Source organism: Pelobates fuscus, chromosome 2, assembly GCF_036172605.1.
Source record: "Pelobates fuscus isolate aPelFus1 chromosome 2, aPelFus1.pri, whole genome shotgun sequence".
NCBI classification, from domain to species: Eukaryota; Metazoa; Chordata; class Amphibia; order Anura; family Pelobatidae; genus Pelobates; species Pelobates fuscus.
In genome coordinates this window covers 66655271-66681050 of record NC_086318.1, presented here as the reverse complement: position 1 = coordinate 66681050, position 25780 = coordinate 66655271, and the positions used below count along the sequence as shown (strand labels likewise).

The 25780-nt window shown below is 41.3% G+C and overlaps 1 protein-coding gene across 1 annotated transcript in view; it reads right to left on the bottom strand.

The window, feature by feature from the left end:
• HS6ST1 (heparan sulfate 6-O-sulfotransferase 1) overlaps positions 1-23542 on the bottom strand; it is a 118633-nt gene extending 95091 nt beyond the window's left edge. The window contains exon 1 of the mRNA XM_063442225.1: positions 22679-23542. Coding sequence (XP_063298295.1) covers positions 22679-23190 — 512 coding nt within the window. The 5' untranslated portion in view covers positions 23191-23542. The remainder of the gene's footprint in view (positions 1-22678) is intronic.
• Positions 23543-25780: the final 2238 nt, after the last annotated feature.

Below are 25780 nucleotides of genomic sequence, written 5' to 3'. Positions count from 1 at the left end.
ATGACGGTATGCCTCTGTATGTATGTATGTATGTGTCTGTATGCCTGTCTATATGTATGTGTCTGTATGACGTTATGTCTCTGTATGCATGCATGTATCTGTATGTGTGTATGTCTTTGTATGCCTGTATGTCTCTGAATGTATGTTTCTTTATGCCTGTATGTATGTGCCTGAATGTCTTTGTATGCATGTTTCTGTATGCCTGTATGACGGTATGCCTCTGTATGCATGTATGTCTTTATATGCCTGCATGTCTCTGTATGCATGTATATCTCTGCTTGTATGTCTCTGACTGTATGTGTCTGTATGTCTCTGTATGATTATTTCTGTCTTTGTATGACAGTGTACCTGTATGACTTTGACTGTGTGACTGAAAAATGATGCCTGTGTGCCTGTGGCTTGGGAGGAAAGACACACAGGTGAAGATGCATTTTTTTTTTAATGAGGGTTGGGGCGCCAAAATGCATCTTCGCCTGTGTAACTAAAAATCCTAGCACCGGCCCTGGTGGCAACTAAATTGCAGTGTATTCCTGACCAGAGGGGGGACCATAGCTCGGGACTGTAAAATCAGAAGCAAGGCCCTCTCTACCATATATACTGTATTGGCATTGGTCTGGTATAGATTCTAATAATTCTGTGGCATTTGTGTTTTATGTTACGTAACATAAATGACACAACTCAGTACAGACTGACATCTTTCCTGAATACACAAATTGTAATTCAATTTATTGTCAATTTCCTGCCACTGACAGTATGCCACACCTAAGTCATCAACACTGCCAGGTAATAAAAATGCCAAACCCGCAAGGAGTCTAGTGAGCTTATTTACCATATAACGAGTTGTGGCAAATTAAAGAACGGAGTACAAACTGACAGCCAAAAATAGACAAGTTGAAACAATAAAAAAGGTGTTTTTTTTTTACAGTTTAGCTGTTCAGTCAGCTCAGCTGACGGAAGGAATTGCCTTCGTATAAAAGGGGCAGAAACGCAAAAATTACAGGAGTCCCCAACTTTTTTTATTTCAAAACAAAAATAAATAAATGAAAATGCAGAAGTGTGTATTGAACTCAGAGTTCATGTTCTGCTAGCATTCCCGAGTGGAGACAGAATAATCTAATGTTTTGCATAAAAATAAACCAAGCTTTCTGTCTGTTATCGGTTTGCACAGGAGACCTCACTTCTGTACAAGAGATTGTACAGCTCTGTTTTCAATGCACCAGATATGATGCCATTAACGTTATTACTGGTCAGGGCCGCCATCACAGGGGTACAGCCTATACAGCCCCCCTGAGATTCAGGCAGGGTTGCAGAGGGCCTTGCTTATACTATTCCTAGGTGCAAGCAGCAGCTGCAGCTCCTAGCACAGCCATAGATTTGGGAGGGAGGAGAAGCACCAGCATAGCTGCCCAGTCCCTGTATGTGTGAAGGAGCTGGTCTTACTTGCCCACAAAGATCGGCTCCTTCACAGTGCAGTGTGTCAGGAAAGGAGCTACTGAGAGAGGGAGAAGGTAAATGACATGTTAAAGGGACACTAGTCACCTGAACAACTTCAGCTTAATGAGGTTGTTCAGGTGAGTGCTACAGCTACCCGGAGCCTTTTTCTTGTAAGCACTGTATTTTCTGAGAAAATGCAGTGTTCACATTGGAAGCTTGGAACACCTCTTGTTGCAGTCAGACGGCCACCAGAGGGACTTCCGAGTTCAGAGGCCCTAAAAAGGCCTCTCGTCCGATGCATTCTGGGTGAATACATCAGACGGGCTATCAGCACACAAAGCACTGTGAACGCGCTTTGTGTGCTGATAGCCTGTCAGCACTGCTGTGGGCGTGGCTTCAGCTGACAGCTGAAGCCCGAACCCACAGGGACGCAATCTGGCCACAATAGTGGTTGAAGGGGGGGGGGGGAAAGACCTACTCTCCTCCACCCCCCCGGCCCCCACCCCTAAAATAAGGGGGGGACATACTGCCCCCCCCGGCCCCCACCCCTGTGCGGCGCGTGGGGGCCCTAAAATTCACAATAAGGGGGGGGGACCTACTGTCCCCCCCCCGGCCCCCACCCCTGAGCGGCGGGTGGGGGCCCTAAAATAAAAAATAGGGGGGGGGACATACTGCCCCCCCCGGCCCCCACCCCTGAGCGGCGGGTGGGGGCCCTAAAATTATCAATAAGGGGGGGGGACCTATTGTCCCCCCCGGCCCCCACCCCTGAGCGGTGGGTGGGGGCCCTAAATACAAAGGGAGGGGGGGGGGGAACCCTAGTTAACCCTCCCCCCCCCAAAAAAAATATATATATATATATCTCCCTACCTACCCCCCTCACCCTAAAAATAATGAGGGGGGTACCCTTTAACTAAAAACCTGTAAAGAAAAAAAATAAGATAAAAACAACTTGCCATTCGATGTTTTCTTTCTTCAGCCCCAAAAAAGGCCAAATAAAAAGCCATAATAACCGACGCAATAAAAAAAAACAAAAAACAAAACCCAAGCGCAAAAAAAAGAATCCATCTTCACCCATGGAGGGCTCCGCGCAGACTGAGCTCCGCAGGGCGGGGGAAGGCTTATAAAGCCTTGCCCCGCTCTGCAATTAGGCTAAGAAGACTCTGATTGGTGGGTTTAAGCCAATCAGAGTGCTCTGTCATTTTACAAGAAAGATTTTAGAAGAAAGAAAACATCGAATGGCAAGTTGTTTTTATCTTATTTTTTTTCTTTACAGGTTTTTAGTTAAAGGGTCCCCCCTCATTTTTAGGGTGAGGGGGGTAGGTAGGGAGAGAATTTTTTTTTTTTGGGGGGGGGGAGGGTTAACTAGGGTCCCCCCCCCCCTTTGTATTTAGGGCCCCCACCCACCGCTCAGGGGTGGGGGCCGGGGGGGACAATAGGTCCCCCCTTATTGATAATTTTAGGGCCCCCACCCGCCGCTCAGGGGTGGGGGCCCGGGGGGTGGGAACAGTAGGTCCCCCCCCTATTGTGAATTTTAGGGCCCCCACCCACCGCTCAGGGGTGGGGGCTGGGGGGGTTGTAGGTCCCCCCCTTATTGTGAATTTTAGGGCCCCCACCCGCCGCACAGGGGTGGGGGCTGGGGGGGGGGGCAGTAGGTCCCCCCCTATTGTGAATTTTAGGGCCCCCACCCACCGCTCAGGGGTGGGGGCCGGGGTGGGGGCCCGGCAAAAAGGGGGGGTGGCATGGCTGGGAGCTCGGCGCTGGAACCGAGGTAAGTTTTTAATATAAAAACACCTCGAATTGTTTTTTATTAAATGTAAGTTCATATAAAAGCAAGAAGGAAGGCTGGGGGACCTGTCTTTCTTGCTTTTATATGTTGACTATAGAGTCCCTTTAAAGGCCTCCCCTCCCTCAGTAATGCTTGTCCCAGCATCACACTGTGTGGGACCTGCAGTGTCAGGAAGGAGCTGCCCTGTAATGATGGAGCTGAGAAGGGAGAAGGTAATGAAGCGGAGGGGAGAAAGGGTGATGTAGCTTAGAGGAGAGAGGGAGCAGGGGGTGAGAGGGAGATGAAAGTACTATGCACCCTGTGGCCAGACTTGGGGCAGTTCCTGGGAGCCCAGGCCTTGAGTTGTGTAAATAGCCCTAAACTCTATGATGGCAGACCTGTTACTGGCATTTATAAAGTGCCAACACTGTAAAATTAGGGGGGGCAGTCCAGATCCAAAATGCCAGGAAGTTCTCTCTGCACGAGAGATAAAGCAACCCCAGACAAATCGTTTCGGCCTTCTTTAAGGCCTCATCAGTGAGGTGTATCGGATATCCCTCTAGGCACAGTGAGCATGGGATCCACGTCTATAGTTTTAGAAAAATTGTCTCTCCACAGGAAACAGAAACAAAGCTGCAAACTGCAACTTTGGACTGTTCCTTGAAGCATACAAAACACTATAACCACTACAGCTTGCCAGGAGTGCTCTTTGTAAACAGTTAAACCATTTTCAAACTGTATGCATTTTTACCTGGGCCCCCCTACTAGTCTCCACAATGCTGGGCTTAGCTGATTGGCTGAGAGGAGAACAGAGCTTAGCTCAGGGGAGCCAGCTGAAGTTTCTGATGAGGAACTTCCATTTTTTCCCGGCTACATTAATGGAAGTGAGGAGCAGCATCTGGTGGTTAAGTTAAGAAGTCAAATTGTTCAAAAATTGATGGACTCCATACATTGAATGGGACACCAGGGCACTCCTGGCATTATACCTACTACAACAAGCTGTAGTGGTTATGGTGGCTGAAGTATTCATTTAATATAAACCACGCTATGAGTAGACTGATGGCAGTTGCAGTGTGACTACTATCAGCTACCAACGGTCTTTCAAAATGTAAAATTCTTAAAAAGGCAACTTTTGTAATCTTACATTTATTTCGTTTATTATTTATTTATTAATTATTTAAATGGAAGCTCCTTTTAACTGGCAGATTATTTTAAGTGTTTACTCAGTGGGATTCTCTGGTAGGAGTTCACAGACCTACCATAATATATTTCAGGTATTGAAGTTCCAAAGGTAAGGTATCCTAGTGAAGACGTTTTCCATTATCTGAATATACAAACAGTAATTCAATGTGGAGTTTTTTATTAACTGCTTTAGTTAGCACTTAAACCATTTTAAATAATATTCTTTATTTCAGATCTCCAACAATTTGTCACTCTTTGATCCACTCCCTATTTATGGCTGATGCAGTAGATTTACCGTTCTTTGTGGTTTTATTATTCATAAACCAGATTCTCGTAATCTTGAGAGACAGGTTTTCATACAGAAATTATTCCCAGCAGGAGAGCAACTAAATTGGCCCAAGCACTGTGAATTTCTAGTCTTAAAAAAAACAAAAACAAAAAAAAAAAACACGTCACCCACAACAAAGAGTACATGCTAACATGAAGATAAGAGTACAACACGGGTACATTTCTAGTCGAATATTACAGTGGGAGGTGGGACTTGAACAATGTTTAGGTCCCTCTGTGCACAGAAGATATCTCCACTTTTCCAAAGCCGTTGCTTACAACATTCAGAGGAAAGTGCCTGCACCGAACATCGTATTAAAGGGCTCAAGTCCAGCTAAAAATGCTGATTTCATTAGACTCCAGGAGAAGAAAAATTGGATTAAGGTGGCACTACCAATAACAATAATATGAATATGGAAGCCTAGTGTTTGACTCAAAGTTCATAACAATGTGGATACTGTATAGAACAGTGGTTCCCAAACTTTTTAGGTTCAAGGCACCCTTAATATTTCAATATTTTTCCAAAGCATCCCAAGTCAAAAAAATGTCTAGGTTGTATATATGTACAGAGCTGCGGCATATACTGGGCCCCTAATCTTGGGAGTGGCACTGGTACATTATTTAAAGAAACAATCCAGGCACAATAACCACTACAATACGTTGTAGTGGTTATGGTGCCAGAGGTGCGCTTCCAGGGTAAGAAGAGTTTGACAACTTACATAGGGGCTGTAGTGTGTGTGTGTGTGTGTGTGTGTGTACACACAGGGGTGCAGTGTGTGTGTGTGTGTACACACAGGGTTGCAGTGTGTTTGTGAAGGATGTAGTGTGTGTGTGTGTATGTATGTGGGGCAGTTGGTGCATAAGGGGTACAGTGTGTGCGTGGGGGGGGGTTCAGTGTGTGTGCGTATATTTTTTATATATATATATATATATATATATATATATATATATATTTTAAATTAAAAATAAAAATGATGTCCCCCATCACTGTTTTCCTTTGCCTGGGAGGGGGGACATTTCCTGCAATCCCTGATGGTCACAGTGAACTCTGGCAGCCTCAGGAGCTGCTAGAGTTCACTCTCGAGAGATTTAGAGCATTGCCGTGGTAACCGCGGCAATGCTCTGACCTTGCGATAGAAGAACCCAGCAGCACTGCAGGTTAGAGCTTAGAGCTCCCCAGGTCCTCTTTCCCTCCCCTGCCGGCTGTCAGCAAAGTGCTAGTGGGCCGGAGAGGGAGATCAGTGATCTCCCCTCTGGTCCTGCAGAGCCGGCAGGGGAGAGCACAGTTCCCGGTGTGATCATCATAGCACCGAGAAAATAACTTGCGGCTCCCCTGTGTGCCCAGGGCGCGGCGCCCTGGGTACACAGGGGAGCCGCAAGTTATTTTCTCAGTTAACTGTGCACACAGTTTGGGAACCGCTAGTATAAAACATAGGTTTGTTAAGACATTCCCGGTTTCATTGTCTGCACTGCACAGTTAATAGAGTAAATGGCATAAGTTAATCAAGTTCAACCTTCACCAGATGTCCATGCGGTGTATCCTGAGGAAGGTAAATAAACACATTTCCAGTCTTGCTTCCATTAAGGAAGTCCGTTTTTTCCCCCCTAGATTAACATCCTGTTCGTGAACCAAAAAATAAATTAATTTCATTTTCAAAGAAAATATTTTTACAGAAGCACACTTTGTTGCACCTCAACTGGATCTGTTTTTTGTAATGACTGTGCAATCCAGTAACCCAGATTTTTTTTTTATTTTTTATAAAAGCACGATTTTAGTTAAAAAAAAAAATTAAAATGTAAAAAAAAAAAAAAAAAAAGCACTCGAAAAGACTTTTTTTATGCAATGCACAGATAATACATTTCAACATATATGCACAAACAATCGATCCATAAAAAAAATCTAAAAAAATAAATAAATAAATCACATTTTAAAGGTGCAGCATTTGCTGTAAATTCCTGGGATTTAGAATTCCAGCATACAACACTGCCCAGGCAAGAAGCTGCTCAGCCAATCAGGATGTTCCAGTAACACATCTGGTAGGTTACTGAAGGAAAGGCAGTAGTGGGAGAGCCCTGATGTTTGTCAAACCTCTCAAAAACTGTTTCAGAGTTATCACACCATAAAATCTCAATCAGCTAAGGCACTATGACAGGGGTAGGCAACCTACGGCACTAGTGCCATGCACGGCACTCGACATGCCTTTGCACGGCACTCAAGGCTGCAAGAGCCAAACAGGAGTCCCAATGAAACTTCAGATATCTATAATACGAAAAAGTGGTGATGGACAATCCTTAATTTATGCATTGCAGCACATAGAGGAAGTGATCTCAGATCACTTCCTCCCAGCACTTATGAATGGGAATCCACACTGCAGTAAAGCAGCCCACAGCTTCCTGTTGCAGCTTCTCTCCTTGAGCTGTACCTGGCCACCCTGGTCCCCACTAAAACCCAGGGAAGCCTCCCACACACTTGGTATACACAGAGCTGCAGAATAACCCTCCTCTCATACAAATAATACAAACACACAAACAGTCCGCACAAACACAACACCACCAACAATCCACATACATGAACACATTCCCACATGCAGCCTCTCACATGCAATACCCCAAACAGCCCACACACACTACCAAACACACAATGTGACATATCCATCCACACACAATTCCACAAGCAGCCCCCATACACAGCTCAAATTCATAGGTATTATACATGTGACCAAAAACTATTAATGAACATATACAATATAATAGCTCACATACGCACAAATACAACTATACAAAGCAAATGCAGTATAAATAACACAAGCAGTATATGGCAACATGCACACCTCAATTTAAAGAAATAGGACCGACACGCTATGGGACATCACAATCATATTTCGGCACAGTGCTGCTAAAAGGTTGCCTACCCCTGCACTATGAGGTCTATTAAAGAGCAGGACTGTATTCCCAACGCTACAGCTCTGGTGTCCATAATAAATTACCCTTCCCCCCCTTTCTCCAGTGAAGTCTCCCTAGATGATGCCCAACCTCCTCCTAAAGTACTTCACCATGATGGGCCAATCCATTGCTCTTTGGGAACCTTAGGCACATGAACGACACTCGCCGCGATGCACCCAATATTCTGCCATAGAGAATCATTGAACACAATGATTCTCTAAGGTCAAAGTGTGGGCACTGCGCATGCACACGTGACATCACAGCAGGTTACAGCATGAGAACTGGGAACCAAGATTCCCGGCTCTCATATCTAGAGGGCTTGTAGGCGAGGCTTGATTGTGAGCTTTCAAGCCTTCTAATTAATTAGGGAACTAAAGGGGGGCGGCAGGCACTTTAACAATTTCAACAAAATGAAGTTGGTAAAGTGCCTACTTTAACAACTAGAGATCAGCCTAATGTTGTCACAATTCATTTGTTTTAACCCCTTCAGCTATGCACAAGAGGCAAAATTTGGTAATTTCAACAAAATAAGCATTTCTATTAAACTGCAGTTTGGATGTCTGAGGAACCATGCAACATGGATGATTCGGCTATTTACAAAATCAGAAAGCAACAACATTGCCTTTGTTCAGTTTTTACAATTCCCCTGATACATGGTAAGGGAGCTGCAAAAAAATTCTACCCTTCACCAATCTTAAATTGGCTCAATAGCCCAGCAAACCTCACTTAACCCTTAAAGATACCCCAAACCTTAATCTACTCGTTACATTAGTGGCATTTTTATTTTTCCAGCTACAAGGAAGAGTAATCTCGCACATATAATATGTTCAGACTCAATTCAGCTAACAGTGTACAAAACTGGACTATCTAGCACAAGGATGTGAAAGGTTTATATTTCAACTGGAAGTATGTCACTTTATGCAGGTACAAACAATTTGCAACATATATAAAAGAGTCAATATCCTCTATTGTTTAGAGAATGGTGAGATGGAGTTAGATAGGCGATTGCCAAACGATGACATTGTATACAATATTAAAAACAATGAGTCTTTAAAAATATAAAAAAAAAAAAAATCATATCCGGAAAATGACCTTGTGCACACATTAGCAAACGTCTACACTGACACAGTATTACTTCTTGAACATCTATATCGCCACAATTGTGCTTTCTGAATATAGGTTGCAGCCTCTTCGCTTCTGGAGGGAGAAACCGGACTCCTTTGTTCACGCTAGAACTCTCAATACAATGCATGAGAAATGGATAATGTTTGTCTGAGGCATGTTCGGGCCTGCAGATTAAATTTCCCTTAAGGAAGTTGAATTGTAACGCAAAGGGAGTTGAAATCTTAGCAGTTCTTATGGAGCTGTCCCTGCAGACTGGGAACCATCTGGTAAACGCTCTGATAAACCAGTTTCCATGGCAGAGGGATCCAAAACGCCCTGAAACAAGGTGATCCTAATTGACAAGACTCCGCACAGCTGGCAAAATTACATCTGTCCAGCCTCGAGAGCCTAACGTGAGCAAAAGGAATTAGACATTGAGAAATGGAAGAAAATGCCGAACTGGTTATCAGTTACAAAAATATAAACCCCCTCTACAGAGTCATGTTATTTGGAAAGACAACAGGCTCAGTCTTAGCTCCCTCAACTGAAAGAAAATCCCGGTTGCCTAAGGGAAGAAATGGCAGATGGAAACACGATGAAGTTGCCAGGGTTGTCAGTTGCTGCCATTACTTCAGAGGAAAATCCACACAGCAAAAAAAAAAAAAAAAAAATGAGGGTAGGCTAGTAAAAGAAATGTCTGACAGATAAATATGCTGCTTCGATCTTACAGACCCAAAGAATAGTTTATAAACAAACACAGTGTCTCTGTTAGACTAAGGTGGCAGTTGTCTTTCCATCGTCAATATCTGTTGGGTTTGATTTCTGAAATGAGGGTAGACCTGAGAAGCAGCACCTCTCGTTCGCCATTTCTATACTCCGGCTGCATGTTTAGTTAAAAGTATTTTTTTTCACAGTTCTCTTATTTAAATTAAAAATTAAAAGAGTTACACTGTAGAAAATGTCATCCATAGATGTCTTAAGTATGTTTTTCTGAAAGGCTGAGGAAAGGTCAAACAGCCTTCGCGGCTCGCCGGCTCTCCAAAGTCCACCAGCCATCAACCAGTGACAAATCTATTATGCTACCGAAGAAAAATGCAAATGAAATGTGTGAATGCCAGTGACAGCAGCAGTCTAGTGAGAACGTCGGTACCAACAAAAAATACAAATAAAAAAATAGGACTTTTAAGTCTGCCATGACAGTATCCTTTACTCTGATTGTCCTTGGTTGTTAGTCATTTCAAACAAGTTTTAACTCGCTTAAAGGAACACTATAGTGTTAGGAATACAGTTTTGTATTCCTAACAGCACAGTGCCCCTCTGTACCCCCTTTGGAACACAATTTGCCACGAATAACTCACGCATAGCACACAGCCCAAACCAACCTCATTGTAAGAACACGATTTTAATTATGTCCTTGAAAAGACTTTTCCTTGAGTGTAATACAATAACCTTGACAAAAATGTTGATAAGAAAAAGCTGATATTCCAGGTAGTCATGTAGATAAAGAGAGAAAATTACACATTACTTCATTATTTTATTAGAAAGGTAGCTCTGGCCAATAACCCCATACACTATACAGGATAATGTGTTAACCGTCAGGAATTCAAGGTGAATTTTCATGTTTTCAGTTCAACTATTTAGGCCTAGATTTGGAATTAACCTTGAGTTCCTGACAATTCACTCTTTAGTGCAGGCTTCCCCAAACACCGGCCCTCCAGATGTTGCTGAACTACAACTCCCATGATTCTCAGCCTATTTCATTCATAGAATCATGGGCGAAGCAGTTTGGAGAAGTTTCTTCTCTCATAATATCCATACAGAGCACCTGGTAGCCTGGCAAGCTTAAAGGAACACTCCCCTGCCGAAATCTAAAAGGAAAAAAGCAAAAACACACAGAACAACCCACAAATTGTTTAGTTTTGACTCAAATCTGCCCTTTTTTTTTTTTCTCCACATTTTACAAAAAGACAGCACACAACACACTTTAGCAAGCTAAAGTGCTTTAGGGGTGTGGAGTATTCCCTTAAATTAATCATGAAAACTGCTAGAATCAATAGGAAATTGTGCAAGTCAACTACAGTGCTGCGCAGTGCGCAGTGCGCAGTACTTGCCAGCGACAGACTGCAGGGTAAGCCTCCAAAATATTGAAAGGTAAATTTCTAACAACTGCTTTACCATGTTAAAATGACTCATTCCCTTTTCAATGTTTTTGATTGACAAGGTACATTTCATGATAGTATCTGAAAAGTATCCTCTATTCAGGAGCCATACAGTCTCGCCGGAAACGTGTTCTTTGCACAGATAATCCCTTCTAAATTTACATTTTTATGCAAGGTTTCAAAGAGACATCTGGGCCGGACCTGTACCCACCCTTTTTTAAAAATCTATATTACAGAGATAAGACAAAACAAAGAATTAAAGCCTCTGAGTGTAACTAGATAACTGCAAATCAGTTTCTACAGGGAAGAGTAAGTTGCTGGGAATTCTCAGCCAGTCCGGACCCTCTCCTTCCCAAAGTTAAAGCCAAGGATACGCAAGTCAGGGGTTTGTGTGATATGCAGCTCTGCATTCCAAAGTCTTTCAATGAACAAAAAAGGTGTGGGGTTGATAGCTACAGACATTTTTGCATATCACTGTGTGCAGGGAAACAGTGATCAGGAAACTCTTTTACTCCACAACTTTGGAGTGTCCCTTTAAAGGACCACTCCAGGCACCCAGACCACTTCAGCTTAATGAGGTGGTCTGGGTGCCAGGTCCTTCTAGGATTAACACTTTTTATTATAAACATAGCAGTTTCAGAGAAACTGCTATGTTTATAATAGGGTTAATCCAGCCTCCAAATCCTCTAGCGGCTGTCTCACTGACAGCCGCTAGAGGCGCTTGCGTGATTCTCACTGTGAAAATCACAGTGAGAGCACGCAAGCGTCCATAGGAAAGCATTATGAATGCGCATTCAGCCGAAAGGGAGGATTGGAGGCGGAGAGGAGAAGGAGAGCTCCCCGCCCGGCGCTGGAGAAAGAGGTAAGTTTAACCCCTTCCTCACACCAGAGCCCGGCGGGAGGGGGACCCTGAGGGTGGGGGCACCCTCAGGGCACTATAGTGCCAGGAAAACGAGTGTTTTCCTGGCACTATAGTGGTCCTTTAAGTGTCACCTACATAGGTAAATTACCACTTTTGTTTTTTAACAGTTACATTTTTATCAAAACAATAAAGATAAAATGTGATACGTAGGGTGTAGCGGCCCAAGTACACCCTTAATGAGATTCTCCAAATGCAAGTAGAAGATGAATGCCACAATTTTATTTCACGATCCAGGTTGGAGTTTAAACATTCACCTTTACACTTGCAAAACTGTGTGAGAGTCGCAAGTGGAAAAGTCTGCTCTGTGTGCCCAGTGCACCAGCTCGAAATGTAAATGGATATATCATACAAACACCCTTTGCCAACATTTTTGAGGAAGACCCAACTTAAATAGGGGTTGGAATTTCAGTCTAATAATGACTTTCCTTAATAAAAACACAGAACTAAATATATTGGGGATTCCCGTTGCATATGAGATGCACAGTTACAGACTGCATCTACATACAAAAGGTTATTATTCTTCAGTAACATGTCCTTCTGATCTCATATACACACACACACACACACACACACGTCTCTATATTTCCGGAGAAAATGATATCCACCTCCCATCCTGGTACCATTAATCAAGGCTTAAGAGATTGCTCTTCATTTACAGCTTCACATTTTTTTTTTTAATTGACTTTGAAATTGAAGATATCTTTCAGGATGAATGTCAGCCCATCACACACATTGTTCAAGGATTAAATAACACTAGTGATAGAAAGCATAACCACACATCAAAATCTTCTCCCAACTACCCCCACACTTCAAGCTGGCATACAGTTACAGGGGTGGGAGGCTCCAAAAAGAATCCCAAAATATAGGATCAAGCACTCAGAACAGAAGAAGTATTATACAAGCATTTTCGCTATTTACATTTTATTCATAATACGTACACACACACACACACACACACACACACACGTATATATAATCTTCTTCAATGGGTAGATCAGATTTTCAAAGTCCATTCTGAGCTGTGCATAATACGACACCAGGTATTCCAACACAAAAACAAACAAAAAAGTTAATGCACAGTCTTCAATGAAACATATATGTTATGTTATTCGGATTCTCTTGTCCAGCTTCTCTGCCATTATATCACCAAAATCCACAAATAGCATCTGCTGCCCAGGAGTGTTTAACCCCTCCAGTCAAGACACCCTGTAATAAAATGGTAAGGAAAACCCATTTACCAATGCCAATTAAGTGAACGCACGACACCTTCCTCATGTCAACAGATGTAAACAAAAATAAATAATAACGGCATGGTTCTAGTCTGCATTCTTTTTAATTCTATAACATCTCAGTGCCATTCGTTTTAGCACAATACACACTTATGTGCAGTCTCTTAGAATACATAAGACTATAGAAAATTAAATTCTCACAAATGTGTGTGTCTGCATGCATACATACACACACACACACACACACAGGACAGAGTTCTGTGAGACTTTCTTCATGTTAAGTGTTTACAGCTTAGCCAATCTCTCCCTAACTTGAAACCTGTGGTTATCGTGATCTAAATGTTGGGTGTGAAGAAATCATAACATTAATGTAGGGGTGTGGTAACTTCAGGCTCCGGACGTCCTCCGAGAAATTCAAAACCAAAAATATATTCAGCACATGGAACAGATGAAATAAGCCAATATAAAGAATTAACGCATAAAAAAAATAAACAGCTTCAAGACAGTTGCTTTTTTGTCAATTATGCAAAACAACTCTTAAGTACTGCATGTAATGGAGGTGATGTGAATACATGCGTTTACAGCATTTCTTTGTATCTTTTATATGTTTTATCATAAAGTACAACATGAAAATGAGCACTGTCAAACAAAGGAACCAGTGCACGGTGCTGGGAACTACACCAATCTATCCGCAATTACATTTATTACATAACTATTTTTATTTTTTGTATTTGGTAGCATCTGGATAGAGGTCTCGGCAAAATACACATTTTAAATAGACACGTTTTCAGTGCATGTAAAATTTTACACGCAGGGGAGGACTTTAGTAGTTCATACATTGTTGAGGAGAATCTTTCACTTTTACAATACCCACAGAGTTATTCACTAAAATCTGAAAATAGCTCTAAGTGTCCAAAAATATCCACATTTATGAATTTTTAGATGGAAGCCACTGTATTTCTAATACAGCGAATTAAGGGAGACAGACTGTGCATACGGTAATTCCTTCTGCTATAATCTATGCAAAGAATATAGCCTGGAAGTGACTTTTTAAAGGGACACTATAGTCAACCAGACCACTTCATCTCAATGAAGTGGTCTGGGTGGAGGATTCCTGTCCCCTTAACCTTGCAATGTAAAATATTGCAGTTTTAAAGAAACTGCAGTTTTACATTTCAGGATTAAGTACTCCTCTAGTGGCTGTAACACTCCAGATCACCCCAACATGCATGTTTCCTGGGATGGCAGGCTGCCTGGCAAGGTGGCCAAGCTTGGCTGCCAGACACAGAGTGGTAAAACCTGGATTGGTACAAAATAGCCCATTTTGGCACACTAAAAACTCACAGATCTCCGTGTGGATAGTCCCCCACACACACTGGGCAAACAATACTTAAGTTTGATGGATGGAAGCTGCTGGACTCAATGACATCATATATCCCAGCAACTTCCATCAGTGTGACCTACACAGCATGAGGACGCATTCACTGAAATCTGTGCATGCCTAAGTGGCTGACTCAGTTTCCCATGACCCCTTTGATACAAATGTCTCATCTCCCCACAGAAAACACTTTCACATCACACATACCGAGCATCGTCAGACAGGCTGAATGGTCTAGAATTCAGGGGTCGGCACTCCAGATTTTGTTGACTACATCTCTCATAATTCTGGCAAAGCATCAGATGTACATGCCTCCTAACTGGACAGCGGATCAGTCCCGAATGGGTACTGTCCCACTTTAGTTCTCTGATGTCCCAGCCTCTGGGGACACCAGGAAACTGTCCCCAGGCACCACAATTTGATCATTAGATTCGCTCGCACTGTGCAGCAGGCACTAAGACCATGCACTAGGACCATGCAGGGAGCAATTCAGCATTAATCCCTGCATGGTCCTCATAGCAAGGGCTTTTTTGGGCTGGCCTGCCCCTTTTGGATGAGACCGCTGATTGTGTTCAGTGCTAGTTCCACAGGTTCAGATTATGAAGGTAGCAATTTTGGGAGGTATGGATGTAGTCCACCACAACATCTGGAGTTCTGAAGGTTGCCTACCCCTGGTCTAGATACTGCATCCCCCCCATGAAATATTCCAGTGGGTCAGTCTAGGCCTGAAGAGCATGGAGGTTGTGAGTCATCACAAATATACAGCGTTGGGCTAGCAAAATCCTTGCATAACTTCTGCCTTATCCTTAGTATAGAGAATTGGTGGGAGGCTGCAGGCTACAAACAATCTAAGCTATAGGCTTGAGAAGACAAGTGCCCTATGCCCACCTTGCCAGATCTCCCGTGGTTGCAACAAAGATTCAGCAATTATAAAGATACTCAATTATGATAATAAAATGTGCCACACGGTATGTTTGCACTGCAGAAAGAATTTATACTGAGAGTCTCTACCCTTCTCATAAAATTATAGAAGCTTCCTCCCAATCATGATCTTAACTGTACTATATAAATCCAATTACCCATCCTGCTGCACCTTTCCCTGAGGTACTGTACATGCTTACTCATATTTCTTTTGTAGTGTAAATGGCAATCTTTTGCACTTTTTTGTAGATTATATACTCCTCAGACTTAAGGGCATCAGTGTGTCAATAACTCATCAACCGTTTAATCGGATTAATCTAAACCTGCATTTTACACCCAACTGGCTCAAGCACTTCAGAGCTGTGATACCACAAGGGAATCTGGACTGCTTTATCAACTTTAGCCCTTTCAAAAGAGCTTGAAATTCCATCTATACATCGTGCTAGCAGATTTGCAAGATAATTTATTGATTTGGAGGAAAACCTATTTAAAAATTAGTTTTTTCTCCCATCTCTCAATGAATGCCAAGGAATCGAGAGGCAGGGAGAGTTCTCCACTCACAGCAACCACAGCGCATGTGCTATTGAAACTCCCTAGACGCCACTGCTAGCGCTGACTAGGATTATATGTGACATCACTCCATTCAATTGCCTTCACGTTGGCAATGTACAGTGCAGGGGAGGATGAGTGCAGGCAGACTGGAGATGGGTATTACTTTACTTAGAACGCGGCAGGAGAGTAGAGGGCCAGGTAAGCTTACTGATTCCCATTAAGATGGTCAGTACAACCAATAAGGAAGTCGCTGTGTTAACACAATTTCATGTATCAAACATGTACAGCTCTCACAGACTAGAAAAGGTTTGCACCAAGCAGCTCCTATCAGAATCAAAATTACCTTTATTCCTAATACCATAGAACCCTAGTCTCAAATTCGATTCAGCCCACCTGTAGTGTTCACATTAAAAGTAATTCTAAAAATACCCAAAAGGTTTCTCTTACCTCCCCCCCCCCCCCCCCCCAGTGTTGACCCTCCCTTGCTGCTGTCCACTCCCCCTCCCATGGGGTCATCGTGAAGTAAATCGCTTCCTCAAGGAGCACGGAAGTCGAGATGCACATTCTTGGCAAATGCAGATCAACACGATCGTCCAATCAAATGTGTTTCATAGGAAAAACATTTCATTCAAAGATTTCCTATGAGCAACATTTGTTCACAAGATTGAGCTTCACTCGGTTGTTAATGGGAAGTGTATATTAGCTGTCTGGAAGACAACCGCTAGAGGGGTGTTTAACCACACCTACATAACTGCAATGTTCTATATTACAAAATTAGAACTACCGGACCAGTGGGGTCTGGCCACTTAATTGAGATGAAGTGATCTGGTTGCATTCAGTGGTCCTTTAAAGAGACACTCTAAGCACCAAAACCACTACATCTTGATGTAGTAGTTTTGATGTAAAGAGCCTGTCCCTGAAGTCTGGCAAATGTTAGAATTGCCCAGCAGAATTTCGATAATGGTTCTAATCTCCATCATCCAAGTGGTGCATCTTGGCAATTACAATGCAAGGGCTGTAGGATCCCAACTTTGTTCGATGAAAAGCACTGGACTGGTCCAAGATAATCATCACTGATGATCTAGTGGACAGAGAGGCTGCAGCGGCAAATAATTAAAAGGGAGTTTTATTTATTTTTTTTCACCATTCCGAAACTGGGGCACAGACTGATAATTATAAAAGTACACCAACATAATGAATAGCTATATTTATTCATAATATGAGTGTGTTCCTCCAAGTCAGAAGCTAAAAGACCGGGTAGAGAATTGGGGTTACAGGCTGCAGCTCCTATTGCTTATGACAAGTAGAAGCTTGTAGACAGAGGAAGTAGAAGCATGGTTTCAGATTGCTCAGAATTAAGAGCTGGGTAAATCTAAGACATTGTGATTTGGTGCAACACTGTCAGGGCAAGGTATGACTGGTGAAAACAAAATAATGGTTACAATGTAGCCACACATTTACCATTATATAGACCACACGATTACAAAACATATAAATGGTAAACAATAACCTAATAAAAAAGGAGCAATTTAAAAAAGCAATACAATTAAACAAAACAAACAAAAGTCAAAGTGTTCAGATGGAAAACAGTCTGTGATAAATTGGCCAACCGCATGACAAATCCCAGGAACCGGGGCTTGAAAGGCTACTTACTATAGGCTCCATAACACTAGGAGTCTATTAGGCATAATCCTACTTAACAGACTAAACACAACAAGCCAAAACAAAAACACATTAAGCAGAGTGACTCCTAAATACTTGCTCTTAAGCACTACAGTTTTAACAGACGCTGCTCTAAATCTGATCATGCCCACCCATGTACTGTATACTGAACTATACAATCCCCACTGCCAACACAAGTTTACCTCCTCATCTGACATGGACAGAATTTCACTATTAAATATGTGAGAAGATTGGAGTATCTGTTGAAAGTTTGGTACTGCTGTTTCAATAAAGCTCACTGACAAAAACAGAAACAAACAAATTAAAAGTACAAACTTCTCAAATAACACAATTACATTTTGTTGCAGATGTCATTATTTACTTCTAAATTAAAATGGTCTGTGTGCAAATAGTTAGATTAGGCTTACTTACTAAAGTGTAAGTGGTCTGGAATTCAAAGTGAATTTAAAATAAATTGCAGATTTTTAGCCAAATGTTTCTCAAAAAGGGAAAAATTCTCCAAGGCAGCTAGCATGTTTTCATTTTGACCTAACATGTGAAATTCACATTGAATTCCTGACAATTTCCACCTTAATGGGTTGATTTAGGATATACTGACATACTCTCACCAAGTGACAAGTGCACTTTTTGTAATATTCAATATCCTTTGCAGAGGATGGAGTAATTATACTATTCCATACACAGAACAGGATACAACAACAGACTGTTTCCAGATAGATATTAATTACCTGTACTTCTATGCCATACCTTGGGTTTAAGGGAGGTGGGGGGTGGACAGCATACCAGCAATTAGTTTAATTTAGAATCTTATTTGTTCTATAGGTTTATAGTTTGATCCTCACATCACCACAACTCGACTGGTTCTAGGCCGTTCCTAAATGCCTCTCGACCTGATTGACTTATCACATCTCCCAAGAACACAAAACTCTATTGCATACAACAAAACATTGCCCTTACTTATTGCACACAGAGAACGCTATACATACTACAAAACATTTTTATTGCACACAAAAAAAGCATACTTGCCCTTTTGGGTGAGGAGAGAGGATATGGAGTTAGGGGTTGATTGGCCCGAGAGGCGTCAGGACACCCAATATGGACCATTTTTATTTTTGTTGCGTTTATGACTGAATAATTATGGTTTAAAATGTTAATGAACGGAAACGTCGACTGTTGCAGTCAATTATATTGTCGAATGTTGAAACACTTTCTCCTTATTTGACATTTCTAAAAAAAAATTAAAATGTTATTTGGAATAAAAATTAAAAATACAGCAGAAGCAAAAAATCTCTATAGCAGATGCCTACAAAGCATCTATGTGGCAATGCTGTCTTTTATTCTTTTCAGTCCACTGACCTGCAGTGTAATATTTTGCATAGGATCAAGTGTTCATTGAATACCTCGAGATCAGAGATCCAAAAGGTCATACAAAAAAAAAAAAAAGAAAGAGCATAGTTCAAGGAAATAGACACCCGAAACATCTGAAATCTCAGACCCGAGTAACAAACAATATTCCATTTCATTAACAGAGCTTTCCACATGGGGAAGATGGGTCTGGTCAAACTAGACAGTACTCCCCACATATCACATAAAAAGGAGTAAAGAAACCAGGGAAAGTGAAAGCTTGAGATAGTCCTATAATAAAGTACACTTCAAAGCCTCTTAGGAGGCAGGTTATTTAGATCTGTGCAGCTCAATTGCTCAAAGTACAGTTTGACCACATCTAATGCTTAAAGGTCTGCTATTCAGACAAACATGACTGTGTGACTACGCTACTTAAAAGAAAGAAAGAAGAAAAAAAAAAAAAATCACAGAATAAGTCCGTGCCCGAGAGAGATAGATAATACTAAATAATATATTTATGCGATTTTTACATATTTCAGAGCCTTCATACAGGTGATTTAAACTGACTGGTCAATATGACTTGCTAGACACGGCAAACACACACAAACTCAAAACACCTGTACCTCTTATAGCAATACAATGACAGTCGCAAAAGATGTAAAGATTGGTATCTAAAATTTTCACAATGAACAAGTCATCATACTCCATGTCTGTCGGACAGCCCTACTTTTCAATTATAAGAATATTAAACACCATCTAGATGTATTTTTAAAATCACTGCTGGCCAGTTACAGCTATAGTTCTAATCTATGTCACAGTAACATAATCAACGCCTTCACCGTGGCTATGAGTAACAACTATGCCAATGCCAAGAAGAACCAGCTATTTTATTTTTATACACTCCCAGCAATTCCATGTATATATTGCTCAATTATTCTGTTGCGGGTTGAGAAAATCCGCTGCTGGTGAATTATACAGTCTATGGTCTACAGTAACAGTCTATTGTCTACAGTAACATAAAGGGAAGGTAATTAAATTATGCCAATAATATGCCAAAATGCAGACTCTGAGCTCCTTTTTGTAGTATGATAAAGCCAAGACAAGGGTATGTTTCCTATTAATGGCCTTTATGACACCTTGGTAAACACGAGTTCTTAGAATTGCCTTATCAAAAGCATACCAGTTTCTATACTTCAGAATTATCTAACGATGATTTTAGTGTACTAAAAGGGATAGGCAACCTTCGGCACTCCAGATGTTGTCGACTACATCCCCCATAATGCTCTTACACCGATAATGCTGGCAAAGCATCATGGGAGGTGTAGTCCAAAACATCTGGAGTGCCAAAAGGCTGTCTATACCCGTTAGGATGTACTGCTTAGCCATGATCTAGATAGATCATCTTATATTCCCTACATTGGTTCTGCCATGATCTGAATATACCAGCTTGTATTCCTTACAATGGTTCTTCCATGCTCTGGATATACCAGCTTGTATTCCCTACATTGGTTCTGCCATGATCTGGATGTACCAGTTTGTATTCCAGAGATTTGCTCTGCCATAATCTAGCTGATTGTACTCCCTAAGGGTTTTTTTTGCCGTGATCTGGATGTACCGGCCTTGTACCAGGGTTGTATTCCCTACATTTGCTCTGCCGTGATCTATTTAGAAAGCGCCTACAAATTCTGTAGCGCTGTACAATAGGTCGGGAATTCAAAGATTACAAACAGACATGTAATTGCAACAAGTCGAGCTGGACACATAGGAACAGAGTGTGTTGAGGGCCCTGCTCAAATGAGTTTATATTCTAGAGCAGGGGTTCTCAACCCAGTCCTCAAGTACCCCCTACCAGTCCAGGATTTAGGGATTATCAGGTTGGGTCTAAAGTGTTGTTGTTTTTTTTCTTTTTTCTAAAAAACACCTTAGACACAACTGGGTAATCCCTATATCGTGCACTGTTAGGAGTACTTGAGAACTTGGTTGGAAACCACTGTTCTAGAGGGATCTAGATGTACCAGCGTGTATTCCCTAGATTTGCTCTGCCATGATCTAGATGTACCAGCCTGTATTCCCTAGATTTGCTCTGCCATGGCCAGAAGACATTTTTATTATCATAGTCATCATCCCATAGAACTGATCTACCACAATAAGTGTATCCGCTTCTTTTCTCCAGGTTTTTGTAAAAGCACCACCGGGAGAATTAGTACTCTATTAGTGATTCCGATGCCACTCCTAGGGTGCTAAACTAGTATTAATATTTCTAGCAGCACTACGGATATTCCCAGCACGCAATCAATCTTAACATTATTATATTGCCATACAGAGCATTCCATAGTTCACAGTTCCTACTCATACTCTGTATCACAAACCTGAGCATGCAGCTATCCTTTCCCTGACCCGTTACATATAATTGGACCTGTGGATACCACCTTCCCAAAACTTAAACATCTGCTAAAGCAGGCAAGCAAAAATCCAAACTCTCTCTTATTACATGTGCTTGATAGCTAAATTCCAGACAAATGACTGCTGGTTCTTGGAGCTGCGTTCCTTCAATTTCAAATCTCTACAGAGGTTATTATTAATACCAGCTATTTCCAAGTACTAATTCGGTATGCATGGTATTACACACAAACACTAAAATAAATATTACGCTATTGAATAAAAAAAAAAAAAAAAAAGCAAAAATAATAAAATGAAGTTGCGTACACCATGGTTAGGTTAATACTAGTTATAAAATATATTTCACATTAAATATAAATAAGTCTAAGGGCGATGGACTAAACTGCAAAAGGCAACTGTAACAAGGGAAATATGGGCAGAAAACTAAGAGGAGGTTTTATTGTACTAAGAGTATTTCTTTCCCAAAATAAAAATATGCTCACACATACTATGTAACCAACAATCTAGAAATACAATGTCAAAATGTAAACAGGAGGATGGAAACTTTGTATCTGGCTTAAGGGAGTATATTGAACAATAGGGGGGAGTTTAAAAAACAAATGAAGGCTAACAGATACTCATTCACTATTTCTCATTTCAGTGCAATGATTACAGAGGGATAATTTACATGCCTATGGCAAATCTCCATAACAATAATTACCTTAGCTATTCAAATAGGTCTTCTTGTCCAAATTCCTCAAAAGACTCAATTGACGTTAATTACCCACCTGTATAATCCCATTATTCACAAAGCAACTTTTACAAATAGCAGAAATAAACAAAGTTATAAAATAATGCCAAGAAGGGAACATTACTCCCCTTCCCTCACTACAACTAGTGAACATTATGAACCTTAAATCAGGGTCATGCAATCTTGACCTCCACCTGTGGTTGGACTACATTCCTTTTCTTATGCAAGTAGAGAATAAATGGGGAAAGGAGTCTGACCATAGCTGGAAGGCCAAGGCTGCAGGGCCAGGATTTTAAATGTAAACAAACAAAAATGATTACATATAAATAAAAAATTAAAAAGGCCAAAACGTAAAGGAAACATTTCAGTAGCTGACCATGGCTGAACCCCATTCTCTATTATGCTCCATTAACAGTTCAAATGCGTGACTTAGGGAAAATAAAATCCCACCTAAATACCTGGATCCAGGTTCGATTTAGGATTGATACTATGGAAAAAAAAATCACAATTAACAATTAATCTCATTATGGGGGGGGGGGGGGGGGATAGATAATGAGACATTACTGTATAACCCTTGGACTATGAAGGACCCTTTGACAGCTCACCTTTTGATCTTCATAGAGGTCTCCTTCTTGTCCAGAACCCCTGGCACACAGTTGGTTAGTTCTGTCCAGTCGGCGTGTAGTCCACAGCTCCAACCAGTGGAGAAGCGAGAAAATAACCAAGTCTCTTTCCTGTTGGGTCTGTAGCAAGTACACTTCTTCTGGCCAGGTCTACAATCACAGGGCACCTCCAGTCTCACGTTCTGAACCAAGTGTCTCCCGAAAGTTGTTCCTCCGGTCTTCTGGATGTGCAAAAACACGATCACATCGTCCCCTTTCATGTCAAAGCTGAGGGACCTATCAAGATCCCTCACGGGGAAAAAATACTTCTTGACATAGTGAGGATCTGGGGTAGGAAAAAGGTCTAGGTCCTCTTGGTAGTACCTACTAGGAGATCCAAAGTTCATAGCTGGCCCCACATACTGGTACAATATCAGCATGAAAAACACAGAACCAGCCAAGATCAGCAAAAATTTGCTGGTCCTCTCAACCATGGTCCTTCCAAAACACTTCATATGTCACCATCTCCCAGGGTTTGCAAGCTCTTCCTTATTCTGTGTGGGGAAACCAGCGGACAGACACAATGTATCCACGCGAGCTCCAAGATTCGATTCTAGATCTTCCCCCAAAGTATACAGTGTGGTTATAAAGTGGCCAATCCAGCAGTAGGCAGAGGGCTGGCTAGGACAAATCAAGGTATCCTGGAGACCATTAAGCTCAGCTTCTCTTAGATGATCTCCACTGAGATCTGCTGGGCTTCACCACCATTCATCCATCTCAGTGGAGCCCTCCGGGAGATCTATATAGATCTGGGGCTCCCGGCTGCTTTCCAGCCTCCTTCCTGTCCGTGCACCACCATGATCACAGCCCAGCATGCACAGCGCCTGCTCATACTACACATCCCATTTACATACACTCTCTGTGGCTTTTTAATTCTGTGGTTTCTGTCGGCCGCCTCAGCGCTTTTTTTTTTTTTGTAATCGTTTTTTTTTTGTCTGCAGACACAAGCTAGCAAAGTCTCATGTGCACAAACTGACTGATATGCTTTGTATTGTTTTTAATGTGTTAGTATTTTGTGTATTTGTCTGCTTTTATATTCAGACATTGCTTAGCAATAAACACATGGAATTATTTACTAATAAAAACAAGTGGGGGAAAAATTTGTTGGTAAAAAAAATGAGAAAATTCTTGGGATATTTGGAGAATCATATTAAAATATTATTCAATAACGTTAACATGACTAAAAATAATATCTATTTATGTTGATGGTGGGAAACTCATGAAAAGGGCTGCCCTGCAGAATGTTGCATGCATTAATCAGATCATTTCCTCTGGAATTCCTCGTTGATTAATTAACTGAATTCCAAGCAACAGCATATGAATACTACATACTACAGAGCAGCACATGGTGTGTCTGGCAAGCCGACACCAACTGAAACCTGCTCACAGTGGCCTCTAGATGGCGCTACACAGCTCAGGAATGTTTCAGGAATGAACTCCATTACAAAGTTCATTGTTAAGACAATTCTGTTATATGTATTTTTTTTTATTTTTACCCTGAAAGGCGTTGTTAACAAATAAACATAGGATAAAATAACAATTTTCTGTATAGATTTTTGTTAATGGAGACCCTATTTATATATAATAGATTGTCCTAATGTATTTATTATTCCTTTTATAGTCATATTGGAAAGAGCTGCAATGTTTTAAAGACTCAGTGCCAGAAATAATGTCACTGAAGCAGAAATACTATATGTTCAGTGGTTGTGGTGAAAATAGATGACACACACACACACACACACACACACACACACACACACACACACACACACACACACACACACACACACACACACACACACACACACACACACACACACACACACACACACACACACACACACACACACACACACACACACACACACACACCTCTGTCACTGTTCTTTTACAGCTGGTGTAAGCAAGACCCATCACTCCAGATGTTGTGGACTACATCTCATCTGTTGCTTTGCATTATGGGAGATGCAGTCAAAATATCTAGACTGCCAGTATCTAGACTACCCCTGTTTTACAGCATAGGTTACTCTAGAATCATACAGAAAGCGCAAATTCTGTTGCCTGTATGATCATATTGCTGCAAGAAAGTAGTTCAAGTGCATGGGTGCATACCTGCGAAGTGTCCATATTTAGAAAGGACAGTCCCTATTTTAGGTCCAATTCCCTCTGCCCCTCTTTTCTATCCTAATGTCCCTCTAGTCTGGGAGCTCCATGTTGTTGGTGTGGCTGAGTGTTTAACAGAGCTCCACAGTAATAATGCTCACAGTAATGTGTCTTTAAACTGCAATAAATGTTTTTTAGAAATCAGTCTGTGTTAATAAAATACACTGTTTGGGTTCTAAATTACATTTTAGTTTTCTAAATGGTATTATCAAGTCACCTCAACAAGAACAGCCCTGCCCCTGGTTACATAGGTACATAGCTGAAAAGAGACATATGTCCATCAAGTTCAGCCCTTCTCACATTTGTTTTTGCTGTTGGCTTTACTAAATTGAGAAATGTCTGGAATTCAAAGGGAATTTCACATTTCAAAGACCATTATAGCCCGACTGGAAACATAGCTGACTTGGAGAATTCTTCCAATTCAGCTACGTTGTCCTTAAAATTGAAATTCTCTTTGAACTCACTTAGAATTCCTGACAATTTTCACTATAGTAAATATCATTGTAGGCATTTCTAGATTATTTTGATTGTTTTGTCTTCAGCACACGCTACAAAATGAATCATACACATAAAAGTTTGTTTCAGACAAATGTGTAAGAGAGCGAGGTATTGAAATGATAAATTGCTCTCACATTTGCCTCAACCTCCATCCTGCAATGGGTACAGGATCAGTGTGGGCCCAAATCATCTGCTTTGGCCATATATAAAATGTATTTTATTGTACCCTATTGTATCAATGCAATGTTTTGTGGACCCAGGACATACTTGAAAATAAGAGAAAGCTCAATGTATCCTTCCTGGTAAAATATAAATAAATAAATATAGACAGTAGCAGAACCCAACCCATGCTGGTAATTTATTTGATTAAGTAGAATGGTGCAA